At 44.9% G+C, this 16,066-nt stretch overlaps 2 protein-coding genes across 2 annotated transcripts in view; one reads left to right on the top strand and one right to left on the bottom strand.

Annotated features, from left to right (window-relative positions):
• Positions 1-16,066, top strand: part of LOC131294149 (uncharacterized) — a 97,106-nt gene that overhangs the window by 47,792 nt on the left and 33,248 nt on the right. Inside the window, exons 3-5 of the mRNA XM_058322195.1 lie at positions 5,658-6,573; positions 7,608-7,729; positions 13,938-14,020. Of these exons, the coding sequence (XP_058178178.1) occupies positions 5,658-6,573; positions 7,608-7,729; positions 13,938-14,020 (1,121 nt within the window). The remainder of the gene's footprint in view (positions 1-5,657; positions 6,574-7,607; positions 7,730-13,937; positions 14,021-16,066) is intronic.
• On the bottom strand, positions 802-3,236 carry LOC131284042 (uncharacterized oxidoreductase YoxD-like). The gene is made up of 5 exons (XM_058312900.1): positions 2,676-3,236; positions 1,420-1,492; positions 1,176-1,359; positions 991-1,116; positions 802-904 (listed from the first exon to the last, which is right to left on the bottom strand). Exons 1-5 carry the CDS (start codon positions 3,234-3,236, stop codon positions 802-804), a joined length of 1,047 nt encoding a protein of 348 aa, XP_058168883.1.

Below are 16,066 nucleotides of genomic sequence, written 5' to 3' on the forward strand. Positions count from 1 at the left end.
GCTGGAGTGGTAAAGAAGGTAGCACAACCAAGAAAAGCTGCTGAACTGTGAATGACGCACTTTCGGCAGACCTGCCGACGCCGCTACTCACCTCAGTTCGTTCAGCAAATCCATCAGCTGCTTCCGGGTGGCGATGAACGTCGGGAAAACGGTGGTGGTGAATATTTCACCACCGAACCCATCCATCGCCAGCTCGCGCTGTAGAGCCTGCATCATCCCACGTACGGCAAATTTCGTTGCCACGTAGGAGACGCTCCGAGGCATCGCAATGTAGCCTGGATGAGGAAAGCAAGAAATAAAATGCTCTGCTTGTGGTGGCTAGATCGCCGGTTCGATCTCCTTCTTTTCCTCGCGGAAGGATTTCACTCACCCATGATGGAGCTGACGGCAAGGATGTGCCCCCGCCGGCGTTCCTTCATACCCTCGACGAATGCGCGGATGGTCTGCAAGTGGAGAGAAAGCGTGTACCGATCTGTTACTGGCAACAAATTTGTTAGGAGTCCATTCGTGTGGGTCAGCGCTTTGCCGCAGGTGGGGCACCGGATTGCACAATCGAAAGTCAATAAATAGCGCTACGTTCGAGGGGTTGAAAACACATTCAATTTTGTCTTTATTGGCCAACGTCGGCATTGAACATCTTTGGAGTTTGGATCACTTGGGATGGTTGTTGCGCAAACATGCTTTGGGTTCTGCTTTGGGTTGGACCGTTTGGCTCGCTTCAGGTAATTGTGGTAAAGATGTATGCGCCGGTCACCCAGCGTGAGGGAAAGAGTAGCTCATGGAGCGCCATCATTGACGCCTTCAAGGTTGTTTGGAGCCATTTTCTTGGGCCGACATTAGCTTCGGTATTTTCCCTCGCATTACGCAGCGCACCAGCAAGTGCCGCAGGCCAGACGGTAGACATCTGCGAAGGGGATGAAAATAATACATGATAATTCATAGCTTCACGATCACCTCGCAGCATCCTATCGGAAGGCACGTGGATCATACTCGAACTGCTTGCAAAATAGAGCCAAAATGTTTGGCACGAACACTTCCCGCTTGTTGGCCAGGACGCCGGTGACAATCTGCTCGGCAACCTGCTCCGGTGTGAACACATAGAACCGCTTGAGGAAGCTACAAAAAGAACTGGATATAAGAACTATTCCGATCTTAAAACGCCCTTCCGCGCGTACTTTAAACTGTCCAACATCTCCATAAACTGTTGGCGCGTGGCTATCAACGACGGATAGACGCAGGTTGTGTGCAGCTCGTGGTCAAGTCCGTCCATCCGAAGCTCGCTGTTTAGCGCCTCCATTAGTGCGCGGACGGCATACTTAGTCACGGTGTATGGAATGAAGCGTCCCACCGGAAAGTAGGCTGCAACAAGAGCAAGGGCATTAATGGGCCTTATGCTGAAGGGTAACCCGCGTTTCTTACCCGCTATCGAAGCAATCCCCACGATGTGTCCACGGTGTCGATCGGTCATGCCGGGTAAAAATGAGCGAATTGTCTGAATGGGAGTGAAATGAAGCATGGTAATCGATTGCAATTATCTTTCACTGGAATCATAAATGATGCCGTCATTAGTTCTGAGATAAGATGAATATTAAGCTATGTTTTATAAACCCCAGGTTAGTTTCAAGCAAGTTGTGATGCAGGTTAGTCAAAATGAGTACAAAATAAAGAAACAGTACTAATGCTCACCATGTTATTTACAAATATTCACATTTCACTTCCGTACGTAACGATATTATCATTGTTTGTACATAGTTTTCACTTGTTAATAGTTGCATAATCACCTTATGTCTGCAGAAATATCTTGGAGGATAATACTAATTTTCTTATACAACTTTTTTGATGTACAAACCCCGTAGTTTACATCGTTTTTTTTTTAACGAGCGTACCTACACTCGTTTAACATTTTCAGTGTGTTTCGTTTTTGCATCTTTTCCACGCCCGTATGTTCAGTTGAATCAGCGTATCGAAATCGAGGTAAGGTGTTGTACAAGGCAAACTGATTAGCGAACAGCTAATACCGGTAGATGCGCGAGGTGCTGTGCTGGTTTATTGACTTTCACATGCCGGACATACGTCGTATTAGTGTGGATAATTGAATTAGTCCAACGCTGTTGAACACATTTTCAGACCCTTTCCCACGTTCAACAACAAGAAATTTCTGCGGTTTGATTTAATTTGAATTGTGGGTTGGAAAATACTATCATTTTCATTTTATTTTAAACTCAGTGTAGTCTATAAAAAAAACACCCAGTGAACTTTTTTTTGAAGATTTACTTCTTTCTGCTGATTTGTGCGATTTGTTTTTGCCTACTCAAATATTTCTTCATGCATTTTTGGGTATTTAATAAGGAACCTTCTCACTTTTCATTAATATACAATATAATCATTATTTCATTATGTCGATATGAGAATTATTAATTGCGACAACACAGAAATAAACAATTCAACTTGGCGAAAAAATGTATGATAAGTTTTGACATGCTTGTAATTTTACATAAAAATTGTAATAACATTGAAATTTGAACGTATTCGCACACAACTTGTTTGGTGCAATACTTTATAAACACAACTGAAATGATACATACAACGCACACAAAAAGAAAACTTTGTTTTTAGGGGAATGCAAACACTTATTCCCATGGAACACGGAAACCAACTCGCATCGAAAAGCTTACCCAAAAATGCGAAAGCAGGTTCACGTTGATAATCCGCTCGAGGTCGGCGGCGTTGCCTCCGCTGAGCGACAGTACCGCCAGCAGACCAGCATTATTGACCAGCACGTCGACGGGGCCTAGCTTGGTCTCGACTGCAACCCGCAACCGGTCCACCTCCTCGCTGCTGGCGATGTCCGCCAGGAACGCTTCCGACTTCACGCCAAGCTGGCGCACATCCGCCGCCGTCCTCTGCGCACCCGGCAGATCGATGTCGACGACGGCCACATGGCAGCCTTCGCGAGCTAGTCGAAGGCAAAGCGCCCGACCGAGACCGTTCGCACCGCCGGTCACTAGAGCCGTTTGACCGCGGATCGACTTCTTTTTTGCCGGCAACACCAACCCGACCACTGCCTGCACAATCAGTGGGATCAGCTGCAGAAGGAAGTGCAGCGTGTCCGGAATCACATGGCGCACCACGAACTGCAACAACTTCAATGGTTGCGCCTTGGAGCTGCGCTCAGCCAGCTTGGCCGGCACGTAGCCTTCGTCTGCGTTTGTGAAGTAGGGCACTTCGCCTTCCATTGTGTGAAAATCACTTGAAACCGTTGCACGTTACTCTTAAGCTTGAGCGCCGATGATCTGTTCGCTGAGCACTCTGTGGCGCGACTGACGGCTCATCGCGGATGTAAAGTACTCGCGGGCCTCCGAGTGAAGATGGAGCCTGCACACGCCACGCGCGTCTGTTGGTCGCGTCTCTGCCAAAGACAAAGATTCACACGATATGACTTACGATAGGATGATGAGGGGTTCGCGTCACTCTGGTAGACGGTACACGCACACATCAACCAGCCTTGGCTTTACAGGTACGCTGACTTTTCACATGTTGTCTCTATCCAATGGACCGTTTACAAATGAGCGCGTTGAACCTTCCCTGCGAATCTCCCATTCGGTGTTAGGTTCATCCAATCCCATTTCCTGTTTCGCTGAACAGGTTCTTCATCCACATCCCAATGTTTCCATCTATATGCATGAGTGACATCCGTTTTTAACACCTTACGTACACGGTCACCGTAACCTTGACACAAAACTGTTCTTTCGTCATCATTCGTTTGCATCCAAAATTTTGCAAAGTTTTCTCCTATTGATTTTTCAGTTTTGGTAATGCACTGGGATGTTGTACAGGTCAGTGATATTTGTTGTAAGGTCAATTAATCATAATAGCTGAGCTTATTTGATTGAATTGCTATTTATTGGATGGATTAAAACAAAGAATGGAGGAAAATTAAAGTGATTAAGAGACCAATTTGGTAGGTTAATAATCCAGTATTATATCAAAGAACCGGTAACGATGTAGAATGTTTAAGTACCATGTCAATACCCATAGCCTAAGACGGTTTTTTTTCTTTCGGTTTTAATGAATTCTTCCGTGATTTTTCAAACGTAGGTTCAAATTTTGTATAGCACGCATTTTTATTTATTTATTTATTTTTCTATCAACCGCAACCAATGATCAAGACCATACATTGCACATTGACCAAAAAAGCTTCCGAGCAAGCTGTCTAACGAGCGTGGAGAAACCCTTTAATGCATTATAGCACGATAATCATTCAACACTCACTTTTCCACAACGTGCACACCGGTCACTAATTATACACCCGACAGTTAATTGATAAGCAGCTCGAACGAACGAAGCAATTTTACGACGACGCTCCAACCCGCCATCGTGCCATTGTAAATGAGCAGAAGAAAACTAATTATGCATCAAAACATCTAAGCCCGAAACGTTCCGGTTTCGGTTACATTGCTTCCCGAAGGCGTGGCGAGTAAGGCGACAAGCCAATGCTAAAAGGTTGATGGCTGCTTGTAAATGCATCATTGAAATTTTAACCCGGATTCACTTCATTTCGCATAATTATGCTCACCAGCGAAATTGAGGAAAATGCGTTGGTTACCTTCAAAGTTTCAACGCACCCAATATGAGTTAGTTAATTAGTTTCAGCGCTTTGGTGATGGAAAAGCATCGTTCCTTTTCTCTCATTTGATACGTTGGGTCAAATGTAATCATTTCTACTCATAAAGGTTTTGAAGTGACTTTATCTTTCCCTCATTATTTTTATATATCTTTAGATTTATACCTCCTCTTAACCAAATGAGAACAAACGACGTGTTGGCTTATTATGAAAATTATTCAAATTTTTTGCCAAATTATCGGCTCATCGACAGTTCAAACATTTGCATCCGTGATGAGACGTCGTCGAAAGTTGCGCAAAATCGCACTGTAATTGAGTAATTGGCAAACACTAACATTTGTCTTCGATCGCTACCTTCTGCTGCGTTGAAACGCAAGGCCGTCTGTACACGTGCGATTGATTGCCGTAATGAGAATCGTGCGGGAAAAGTATACGTAGCTCTCGACGAATGCACCAGGTTTCATAACGGAAGCAGCGAGTTCGCGGGACCCAACCGGTGACAGGTTCGATGCTAATGAAGGCTGAATCTAGTCAAGTATTTGAGGATATTTGAATCTACGATCTATCTTTTAAAATTGTCGAATTGAATGGTAATACGCATATTAGTCTTATTTGACTGAATATTTATGGGTAAAATGTAATGAATTTAATAAATGACTGGCTAAGAAACAGAAGCTAAGCAGAGCTTTAAGCTCAGTCGATAGGTTGACATCGTACATATCACAAATCGTACCATCAAAACTATGTATTTTATAAATTTCCTTATATTGTTTGTATGAAGCCGCATGTGCGTCAACGATGTTTGTACTCTGCAAGAGTGTGATTTGCTGCTGACGAATTTTCGTCAACATTCCCCAATATTGAAGCAGATGATCTATCATGCTAAACAAAGAACTAAGTGTGTTCTCATTTCTTAAGGGGTATAAGTTCCTGGGGATGGTTGAGATTGTGGAAAAGCAATCAGCTTGAATCACCTTCGCATCCTTTTCACTTTTAGCTAACGAGCTCTTTCTTCTCTTTCTTTTGCTGACAGAAATTAATTCTACCTCCAGCGACGATAACGCATCCAACGGCGAGGAGGACGTCCTTTATCAGCGCGGTGCGTCGTTCAGCGCCAAACTCGACATATCCGATCTGCACATATCGATGAAATCGTTCGACAGCGACGATGACGAAGACGATGGCGATAATGATGGCGGTAAGGGTGGCACCGGTGGCCTGCATCTGGTTGCGTCCGCTGCCGGGGACACCGGTGGCAACCGGAAGGCTCGACCGAACAGCATCGACACGGGCGATGAGCTGGCGCGAAGAAAAGCCAATCATAACTCCAAGCCGGCACCGGCGCGGCGCAACCGTGACGGAAAGGCGAGCCGGGCGGAAAAATCCATCCAAAACGATGGCCCCGCGTTGGTGACTGCCTTCGGAGGTGGAGCTGGTGGCGGTAGTAAGCGACACGATCAGCAGCAGCAACTGCAGCAGGAAAAGAAGAAGTCGTCCTCGGGGAGCGAACGGCGAAAATACAACACAACAACCGAGGGAAGAGTTGGCACCGGTGCTAATGACGCTGGCAGCAGAAGCAATATGCCACCGGCCACGAGTGATATGGAAATCAGTGGCATATCATTATTACACTCCCAGCGCCGGCAGCGGCATGACGAGGTGGTACCGGAAACGACAGTGTCATCTGCAGCAGCAGCTGTAGCGAGATTGGCGAAAGCACCGAGCGGCGATGATGTGGACGATGATGATGATGACGCCGATGATGCACCGGAAATCAGAGCTCTGCCGCTGCTCGCCGGTTCACTGGAGGAGAACGCGGAGAAGGGCGAGCGGGCCGGCGGAAAATTACCTCCGGAGGCGATGGGTGGTGATGCCGAGGCCAATGATTTCGCTCAGGCCGTGCGCCAAGATAATGCAACGCAGCGTGTTTCGGGAGGGGCGGCGATAAGGTAAGAAGGGCTTAGGTTTGGTGCATGATTTGCATTTGTAACGCACTTTCATCACGCCGCCAAGAATGGGTTGGGTTTGCCATTGTTCGGGGAGGGTTTTTGTTTCCGAGTGTAAATTAGAAGCCATTGTAATGACGTAGTGTTTTGATAGGAGGCATTTTTCGGGTGCATAATTTAATGAATTCATTAAGCAGGATCGAATTACACCGGTATAAGGTATAACGTATAAGGCGGTATAAGTGGCATGTTTTTCTTTTGGATACGGGTAGCGCAAAGCGAATAATTGAATATCGATACCTCATTAAAATAAACACTCGAATGGTATGAAGTATGATGCTAAAAGTGAGAGTGATATGATTTTATTTTTAAATAACCGAATCATTTATATATCAAAAACCGAACGCTCTCCTTACGTCACAAAAAACTAATCACCTAAGGATCACCTTCAAAAGCATCAGTTTTCTTTTAATTCCACGAACAATCTGTAGCTGCGGAAACGGTCGAAACATTAGGAATCAAGATTATATTTAAGATATACACATGATTATCAGGTTCCATTCGCGCCACTCTTCTCGGCATTATTCTTGATGTTGGATTTGACGCAAAGACCCTCGCGGTGGCTTTCGAGCAGCCTAGGCGGCTGTTAGGCGTTCCGTTTCCATTTGCGCGTCGAGCTTCCGCTTAGTAATGGCGAGAGGAATTCTTCGGGCGATCCATTGCCGTCATTTGGCGCGGCCCAATTTGTGTCAATTCGATGACGTTCTCGGTTTCATTAGCGTGAGATGATTAAGGCGTGTGCGTAAACCCGGCTTTCTAGTGACGGCAATGAGCCAAAAAAACCGGCGTGGAATGTAAATAAATCACATCTGTTACTTCATTGCTATTCTCTTCATTTGCACTTGATTTATCCTTCGTTAGTGCCACCCTTTAGACTATCTCTTTAGTAGGGCACAATTAAACGCTCGTTTCGGGGTTTCGATCACGAGAGGGGCATAATAATGTTATTAAAATATTTTTCTTGTTTTATGTTTCAGCCTACCGTGTACTCTTGAATGTGGTCCCGAAGGAACGTGCTTCAATGGGATGGAAGGGTCAACGATTGCACCCATGCACTGTTTGTGTGCCTTTGGAAAAACTGGACCGCGGTGTGAAGAAGGTAAGTTTATCGGAACCGAATTGATGCAGAGTCATATTTGATAAATTAATCGATGAAAACTATTGAATGTTTCCAATTTTATATTTGTTAGCTACACGTTTTGCATTTTCAGAAATTTATTCATTATCTCATCTTTGTCCTACCTGACACACTTTTTCCGTGAACAATTTTTTTGGTGCCCTATAAGATCCGTTCACATTATTCGTCAATATATCATGCATGTTGCGCCTGAAAGAATAGCTCTCGTAGTATGTTTATGTTTTTCCTCTTCTACGCAAAACTTCCTTCCCTGAGGCGTACGGAACGAAAAAGGAAATTCTTTGTCGTCTGGACGAATATCAGCTTCGCAGTGGCACGCGACACGGTCTAGTGATATCGAATTCCGGAATTCCGTGCCAACGTTTCGTTCTGTTTTAATGAACCTGATCCACGAAAGTGGAAAAGCTTCTAGCGATGGCCAAAGTCAAGGTGCTGTACTATCCGGTGGTTGTCATTTGAACTACCTTAATAAAATGCGTCGCTAGTAACGTCGTGAAACGGGAGCAGAAGTAAGAATCGCATCAAATTAACACCATTCAACATTTTCTCACATTCTCTTACGTTGGTTTTCATTAATCTTATGAACGAGAAGGAATGCAACGGAACTGTTTTCCTTAGGACAACCGTTACCTTTTTTCAATTATAAGGTTATTGACTATTTTTATAAATCCTGTCCATTTATCAAAAGATGTCGTACTCAAATACTTAATTTACCATACATACAATTTGTTTATCTATCCTTTGAATTACAAGAAGCTTTTGACGGCCTTTCAAGTCCTTTTGTATGGCAAAAGCTTTGTCAAGTAAACTTTAATCAGCTGGCATGATCGTATCAGTGGGAGTTTCTGCCTGTCATGTTTTCTTTTTTCTCTGACGTCAACTTTGCTCGGGAATGCGAATCGCGCCGGCGAAACTTTTCACCGATTGAAATTAAAAGTTGCCGGTAGCAGGGCAATAAAAACCGTCAGATTTCGCTTCCATTTCGCGTCCTGGCTGCACCTCTTCCCGTCGCGTTTTATCAGCCAGGATGCACGCCCGCGCTCGTTTTCCTCGACGAAGGGAACTTTTTATTCTTCGCCTTCTATTTGCAGTGTCCTCTTCATTACTTCACTCGCGGGCGGTAAACTTCTGCAGCGAGTGGTGCTATCCGTTATTGGATCCAGGGTTTAAGCGAGCTCGAGCAGGCGGGGAGCAGGGTATTTTGGAACACTTCAGACGTGTACTGTTCGCGCGAATTCACGATCCCGCTACGATTGGTGCCATTCATTGGCCGGAAAAGTATGCCATCTGGCGAGAGTTTCGAAATTATTTTCCCACCACCGTTGGATGCAAAAGTTGGTGCGTAATGATGGTGGAAAATCGACGGAAAGTTTTTTGATATTTACTTTTTTGCAATCTACTACATCTCCGATGCCTTACCGAAAATTAGATGGTTTTCAAGTTTGCTTTTCGAAAATGGCGATAGCATGATACTGGTTATCTCGGTGGAAGATCTTCTTTAATTGAAATAAAATATTAAATTGGTCAAATTCGGCAAAATAATTAGCTTCAGCTCAATGTTTAAAGGAATGTTACCAAACTCCAACTAATTTGCCAAAGTACATCTGGCGTAATTTTCATAAAAGTTTTAACACTTCAAAAGAAAGCCGTTCGGAGAATCTACCTCCAAACTGTTAAAGAGTCCAATGCTTCAAAAGCTAAGAACAAAAACCACCAGTAACTGCAAACCAGGTGTAACATTTCTTTCCATCCGTCAGCCAAGGGTGGAACAGACCAACCCACCCGTCCAAAAGCACAAAGTGTTTCCCGCTAGACATTCGACGGCGACCGCTAAACGAGGATATAAAATTAAATGAATTTTCCGGGCAAAAATCACCATCCCGCGCCCACGGCGTCTAGGAAAGTCTTTTCCCGGGGATCACGTGCAATAAACGTTGGTGCAAAAGTTGAAGCAAAACTTTTGTTTTCCCACCACCCCATTTCCCAGCTGCTGACAAAGAGCGAATTTTTATTCCCTGTTATGCCGCGGGGCAGAAACGGCAGAAGTTTGCCAGGTGGCCAGGTGGAAAAAGGTTACTTTTGCACTTCATCTACTACCCACAGGGGTTTGGCCGATGGTGGGATCGAAAAATCAACTTCACGTCAATGAAGGTCTATTGGGAAGTAAATTTTTCCCTTCATGTGTTCGCCCGCGTTCCCGCAAAACACTCGCCTCGCATTCCACCGGCGTTGGAGCCGCTTTTCAAACCATTACGGATCGGAAGATTGTTTTCCCGCTCTTGTTCTTGGCGAAATATAAATTACAATTATGTGGCCCGACTACCGCGCTCTCTGCCTTGTTCAACCAATATCGTGCAATGCTTGTGGTATCAAAGCATTTCCACCGGGTGGTGGTGCTGTATCGTGCTTTATGGTGCCCTTTTCTTCCTCTCCATTGAATGGAAATTTACTTTTGAACCGAAATGGTAAAAGATATCCCCGTCCATTACGTCGAGGATCCTTTGAACAACTCCATCGGGCGTTTCGGCTGTGGAGCAACAATTTGGCGGCTTTGAAGAAAATGAAACCGGGATAATAATGGCTTCGTAATGCCGTCTACATACCATGATACTTTGGATCAGCATAGTGTAGTTATGTTTTTGCATGTGATACTGGGAGAAAGCGTATTCTTTACCTTGATCATGATCATTCATTGATTTTTCAGCTCCGAAAAACATGCTCTCATCTTTAGTCTTTAATATAAAATCGTTTCAAAATTTATAGATTCATGAGTTTCACTAACGATAAACGCGTATTTTCTTATTCTCGTCGAAATGAACACATTTTCTGATTGTCTACCTACCTTTCCTAATCATTCTCAATGACATGGGTTATGTAACGTTTCACTTAGGGTGGATTCGAGCTGCATTTACTGCATGCTGTTGTCATGTGTATCGTTTTACGAAAAGAAATGCACACTGACAGCCATTCCGCCACGTGTCTGTTCGTGTCTCCCATGGCATGTTACCATTGGCGTTATCCCGTTTGCGACGGGAACGGAACAGCCTTCCGACAAAGGGACGTTGCACAATGCTGCTTCGTCCTTCTACTATGCGGGTTGGTTCGTGTCCCCCGGCCTTGGTCGTGATCTCTATCCTTACCGATGCGATGCCCTTAATTTCAACTGAGACAAATCGTACAGCTACTTCATCTCTGCTGCACGACAAGCGCACGTACGGAATGGGCCCGAACGGTGACACGAATTGACATTTTGCGGAGCGGACGAGTTATGGGAGAAGGCAATGGCTGGAAAATGGAACCCGACTCCAGTACTGTGGTTGACGTTACGTGACGTTTAGGACACAAGTAGCTGGTAGGAAGGAGAGGTAGATTACTATTGCGAGCGTTACATAAAAGATAGCTGAAAATGCAAGTTTGTATGTAGTTACTGCAAGGAATAATATGAACCAGTTTGATGCAGTAAAAAAGATCTATTTTTGATGTTGTATAAGTTGTAAAATAAGCCTTTATTAAAATTCTTCTAACGTACGTATTGCTAAAAGTTTGATTTATATCTGTCTGAGATATCCTATTGCTGGAGGGAAAGTAAAAGTTCATTGAACTTCCAAAGGATATCGCTGGCACTCCAACATGTTTCACCATCGAAAAGACACAAATAAAACGATGTACAAACGAAATCGATGACACTATCCATTTCAAGAGCGTTAATTGACACATGCAGCTCGTTCGATGGGCAATAGTGACCATTTCCATCGTACCGTACCACCTTCCGCTGCTCGCCGCTGCGAGTCACGTACGTCAAGTGTGCAAGAGGGAAAAAAGGAAGCCGAAGAAAAATAAAACATCCCTAAACCATACCACAGCGCATCATGTTGCGTCCCCGTTTCGACTCCATATCGACATTCCCGGCGTCCCATAACATGCGAGGAATCCATTATCGAACCAACTGCTCGGTTGCATTCTGTCGATGTCACTCGCTAGCGGGCTGATTCCCGGTATTCGATGCAATTTGCCATCGCTGACAACGCCACTCGCCCTTAAAGAGAATATCGTATGAGCCGAGACCCAGCTCGAGTTGTCGTTGTGGTGGAAAATTGTATCGTTCCGTGCGAAAGCTTTCGGTCGGACCATCATGGCTCTTGGAGAAACGCTTGATGGGACCATGTTTGGATCGGTTTTGTTCTTTCGCGCGCCCTACTAGCAGCGTTTGGAGATGAAACATTTCGAAAACCCTCAACAACAGACGGAGCTATTTATTAATTTTCGTTACCAGATTCACTGAAGAGCGTTTCATTCCTCCGATAGCAAGATCGGTCATTGAAATCACAAACATTGTGAGTGTAACTTCAATGAGTAAATCTACATGTATTCATCGGGTTGCGTGTTGAAATACGCTTTTGTATGAAAGTTGTCAGAATATTCGAGCGTTTCTCGTTACTTCTTCATTGATGTTTATCCGGCGTAAATTATTTATTAACAGTTGAAGATGTTTTCATTTTTCTTCATCGACGTCAACACCATATTTTCTAGATAGATTTTTGCACTCTACCCAAAAAAGTGGACATTTTCCAATAACCAAAGGGGCGCCTAGCAGTAATAAAAATATATATTGATTTTCATTGAAATTAATGAACCTATCATCCTTTGCTCACTTCAAATATGTCATAAATGATTTATGTGCGCCTTCAAACCTCCCATTCTGGAAGGATCCAACACTCACGCCACTCTGGCCACTTCTTGAAACAGACGCCTTAAACTTTACGTCCCCTCAAACTTTACCGCTTTGGGACCGTGGCCTGTTCAAAAGCGGGCACTAATAAATCTCCAACCCCTTGCAGTCCGATTTGGCAACACAAACACGCACATCCCATACCCGAAGGGTGCCGGCAAAGGGTGTTAATGTGCGAGGTGCGCTTTGCCGCGTCTGTACGATTATTTTAAATCCCAGTTTTTCCGCCTCCCGGGCTCCCGCCGTGATTTGGTGTGGTGATTTTCTTCATGTGTGCTGCCCTTTTGTTCATTATTATTTCGAGCGCACCGTTCCGACTTATGCCCTCCGGCAGTGGTGGGAGGGGGGGAGAGGGCAAGTGGGTATTTTCTTGGTACGGAAAACTTAACCAAAACCGTATCGGAGCGCGCCGGAGCTGGGATTGGAAAATTGAAATCCCTCGCCCACAGTGGCATAAATTCGGAAACTTTTCAAACCCATCGTGGGAACGAAGTGGAAGGAGGATGATGGGGGGGATGCAAGGGGTCACAATTTCCTTCCCATCTTATGGCAATTGCGAGGCAGCATACTGACACACGTATGATGTGTGTGTGTGTTGTGGGGGGCGGGGAGGGGGAGGGGTTCACCGTAGAAGAAAAGACAGAATGGAAGATTCGCTTTGGATGGCATTTCGAAACCGGAAGCGACGCTTTTCGCGAAAAGCGCCGACAGTCGGATACGGGGCGCACAAAGTCTTGGAAAACTATTTCCGTTCCCTGCAGAAAGAGAAAGAGAGAACCTCCTTTAATCTGGACCGGTAAACTTTTGCCTTTGCACCCAAGCCACTCCACCCGAGTCCTCAGTGGTGGGCCAAACATTTTCGCTGACAACTGCGACGATCGCTTCGCCGGCGAGCTTTTCCTTTCAAGTCGTAGCGTAACCGGAAAATCCAATAAGATGGCTTTAGTTTCGGTGACTCAACATATCTGCGGGTTTTCGGTTGAAGATGGTTCGGAGCCGATTCTTCGGAGGCGATTCATGGCAAAACAAGTGCGTATTTCTTTGTGTGTGTGTATAGGTGAGTGGGTGGGGGTTCTGTCGATAGAATTGTGCTGCGTAATGCTGGTGGTTCGCGTCGACAGATTGCGGGTGATTGTTACCGCCGGGGAAACAATTCATCCAGCATCATTGGTTTTCGCTCGAATGGTAATTAGATTGATTGAAGGAAAACGGTTCACAGACGAACGAACATTCCGAGAAAAAGTTCCGGCTAGCCATTTTATGCCATTTATGCTGGGTGTGATGATGTTTTGTGATCTCTTGTGAACAAAAATGGCGGCAAAGGACTCTCAGTTGTACAACAAACGATTAACTGTAGAACAAAAGCAAAAAGCTATTTCGTTTAGATGATTAACTAATCATACTAAACTAATAAAAACACTCTTGGCTTTCTCTTTTCAGACACTAAAATCAACACGCCTCGCTTCAGCCAACATTCGTGGGTCGCATTTCCCGCTCTGAGAGGAGCCTACAAACATGTCCAGGTATGAATGTATTCCAGGAAACCTTAAAACCCGTGATTTCAATGGGGATCGCACCTGCGAACCAATTCTCGACCAAGTACCATACGCATTGAAGCGTCCTGATAGTTTAACGTGCTTTCAGGGTAAAAGTTAATAATGTGCTTCATTAGTTGGGTGGGAATGACCCCTTCCTTCATGTACGTTACATCATCCAACTGGTGAACGGTGGAAAACGCGTTCACGGCTGCGAATGCCGCAAGCGATGCAGTTTCTCTTTGCAATTTTAAAACGGTGATTACTTCCGCCATTCTCCGGCATGTCAGACCACAACCCGGCACTCATCAATGCCTTTCAATGTTGGCCAGCGTGTGTGGTTGGTGTGAGCGATTTCAAATTTTCAACCTCGGACGTTTCCACGATCTCGCCGTTTTGCAGGATCAGTTTATGGAGCTTTTGTGAACGTGGCTGGAACGTTGGTGGCTGGTTTTATGTTCTTCTTTTTCGATCAGTTCGAAAACGTGTAAAATAAAACAAAAACATCAACCAGAAACATCCCTATCAATGTCAATTCTGTTCCGACACCGTGGTTACGGTTTCGCGAAGCGCTATGCCAATGGGATCGTAGCCAAGCTGGACACTGAGTGGGAGTTATGTTACTTGCGGTCAAATATAAGAGTGAAAGTTCGTATCATTATAAAATTTAAACATGTTTTTTACTGAGATCTGAACCTGCTCTTTACGGAAGAACCTTAAATTTAGTTCTTACTGGTAAAATTCACAATGTAGTTTTTTGAAATTACAGTAAACCAAAGGGTTAGAACACAGTTTAAATATTTTATTGTCCTTGATCGGGCACCAAACGAGACCGTTGTGCATCTGTATGACGATCCAGTTATGTTATCATTATCATGTCCCCATCAACCCCTATCGTCCGATCCACACAATGTTGGCCGGAGCTTAGCTAGTATAACACATGCAGATACACAACCCCGAACAGCCACGCAATGATGCGAAAAACGGCCAAGGTCCGCGCAAAAACCGACGCGACAAACCGAATGTCGAAGCCACAGAAATATAAACGAGCGCCGAACGAACTGACCTCGCGCTCTTTGATACCAAAAATGGACAGAACCAAACCGAAAGTGGGAAACAAAAAATCGCCTAACTCTTTTAACAAACGAGGATGCACCACCAACGTTTCACCGATTTTCCTCCCCTGCTCTGCAAAGGATGATCTGGCCGCAGTTCTATTTCTGTCGAACATGCCCGGAATGGATGGGTTTCGAACGGCGCAAGATGCTCGCGGGTGCACCTTGCTGCACACCCTTTTTCAATTTCAGGCGTGGCCGGAGGGGACAGTGGGTGGTTGCAACAACGCTTCCAACCTTCAAAACACCCACAGCCATGTGGATGCTGCATTGTGGAGCGATGAAGGTAATTTTCCTTCGCGAGAAAATCGCTTCGCCGTTATTGTTATGCTTTCGCGGAGAAACCCCGTAACGGGGTACGCGGCCGGGAAGGGACGAAAAAAGGCCACCTTTTTTGTTCCAATAATACCCGATCCTGCTGTGTGTGGTAACACCTTGCCCGGTGTGCGCCTGAGAGTCCTTGTTGGTGTTGTTCTTCCTGCTATCACATTTTTCACTCGCATTTTGACCTCAAAACACGCCGGAGCTACAACAATGCAATGTTTGAAAATGGTTGTACGGTGTTTGTTGAGTTTTGTAGCTGTTTGTTCGTTCGGGGTTATTTTTCGTTCGTTTTGCGTTTATGTTTGTATAGGGTTTTCGATTTTTCTTCCAAACCCTCGTGGCTCTTCTCTTTTCCCCTTTTGTTTAGTGGCGTTTGTTGGTTTAACACCGATGGCAAATACATTTTTGCCGAACCGTACGTACGCTTCAGCGTTCATCCGAACGATTAAATCGGCTGCTTGTGGGATGCATTTGTTGCGAATGTTGACTCGATTGCACTCAGTGCCCTAAGCTGATCGAAAGCAAAAAACAAGTTTCGGGAAATTTAGTTTCATAAAATAATCCGGAACAAGCTGACAAGGGATAACACACCTAG

The sequence above is a fragment of the Anopheles ziemanni genome, chromosome 2 (genome assembly GCF_943734765.1).
Source record: "Anopheles ziemanni chromosome 2, idAnoZiCoDA_A2_x.2, whole genome shotgun sequence".
Classification (NCBI taxonomy): domain Eukaryota; kingdom Metazoa; phylum Arthropoda; class Insecta; order Diptera; family Culicidae; genus Anopheles; species Anopheles ziemanni.

Bases quoted from the DNA above. Each gene is read 5' to 3' on its own strand.
- LOC131284042 (XM_058312900.1), bottom strand. From the start codon at position 3,236: ATGGAAGGCGAAGTGCCCTACTTCACAAACGCAGACGAAGGCTACGTG. The intron at 1,117-1,175 runs GTACGCGCGGAA...TTCTTTTTGTAG, and splicing joins GAGATGTTGGACAGTTTAAA to CTTCCTCAAGCGGTTCTATG. The intron at 905-990 runs GTATGATCCACG...TCCCCTTCGCAG, and splicing joins CTATTTTGCAAGCAGTTCGA to ATGTCTACCGTCTGGCCTGC.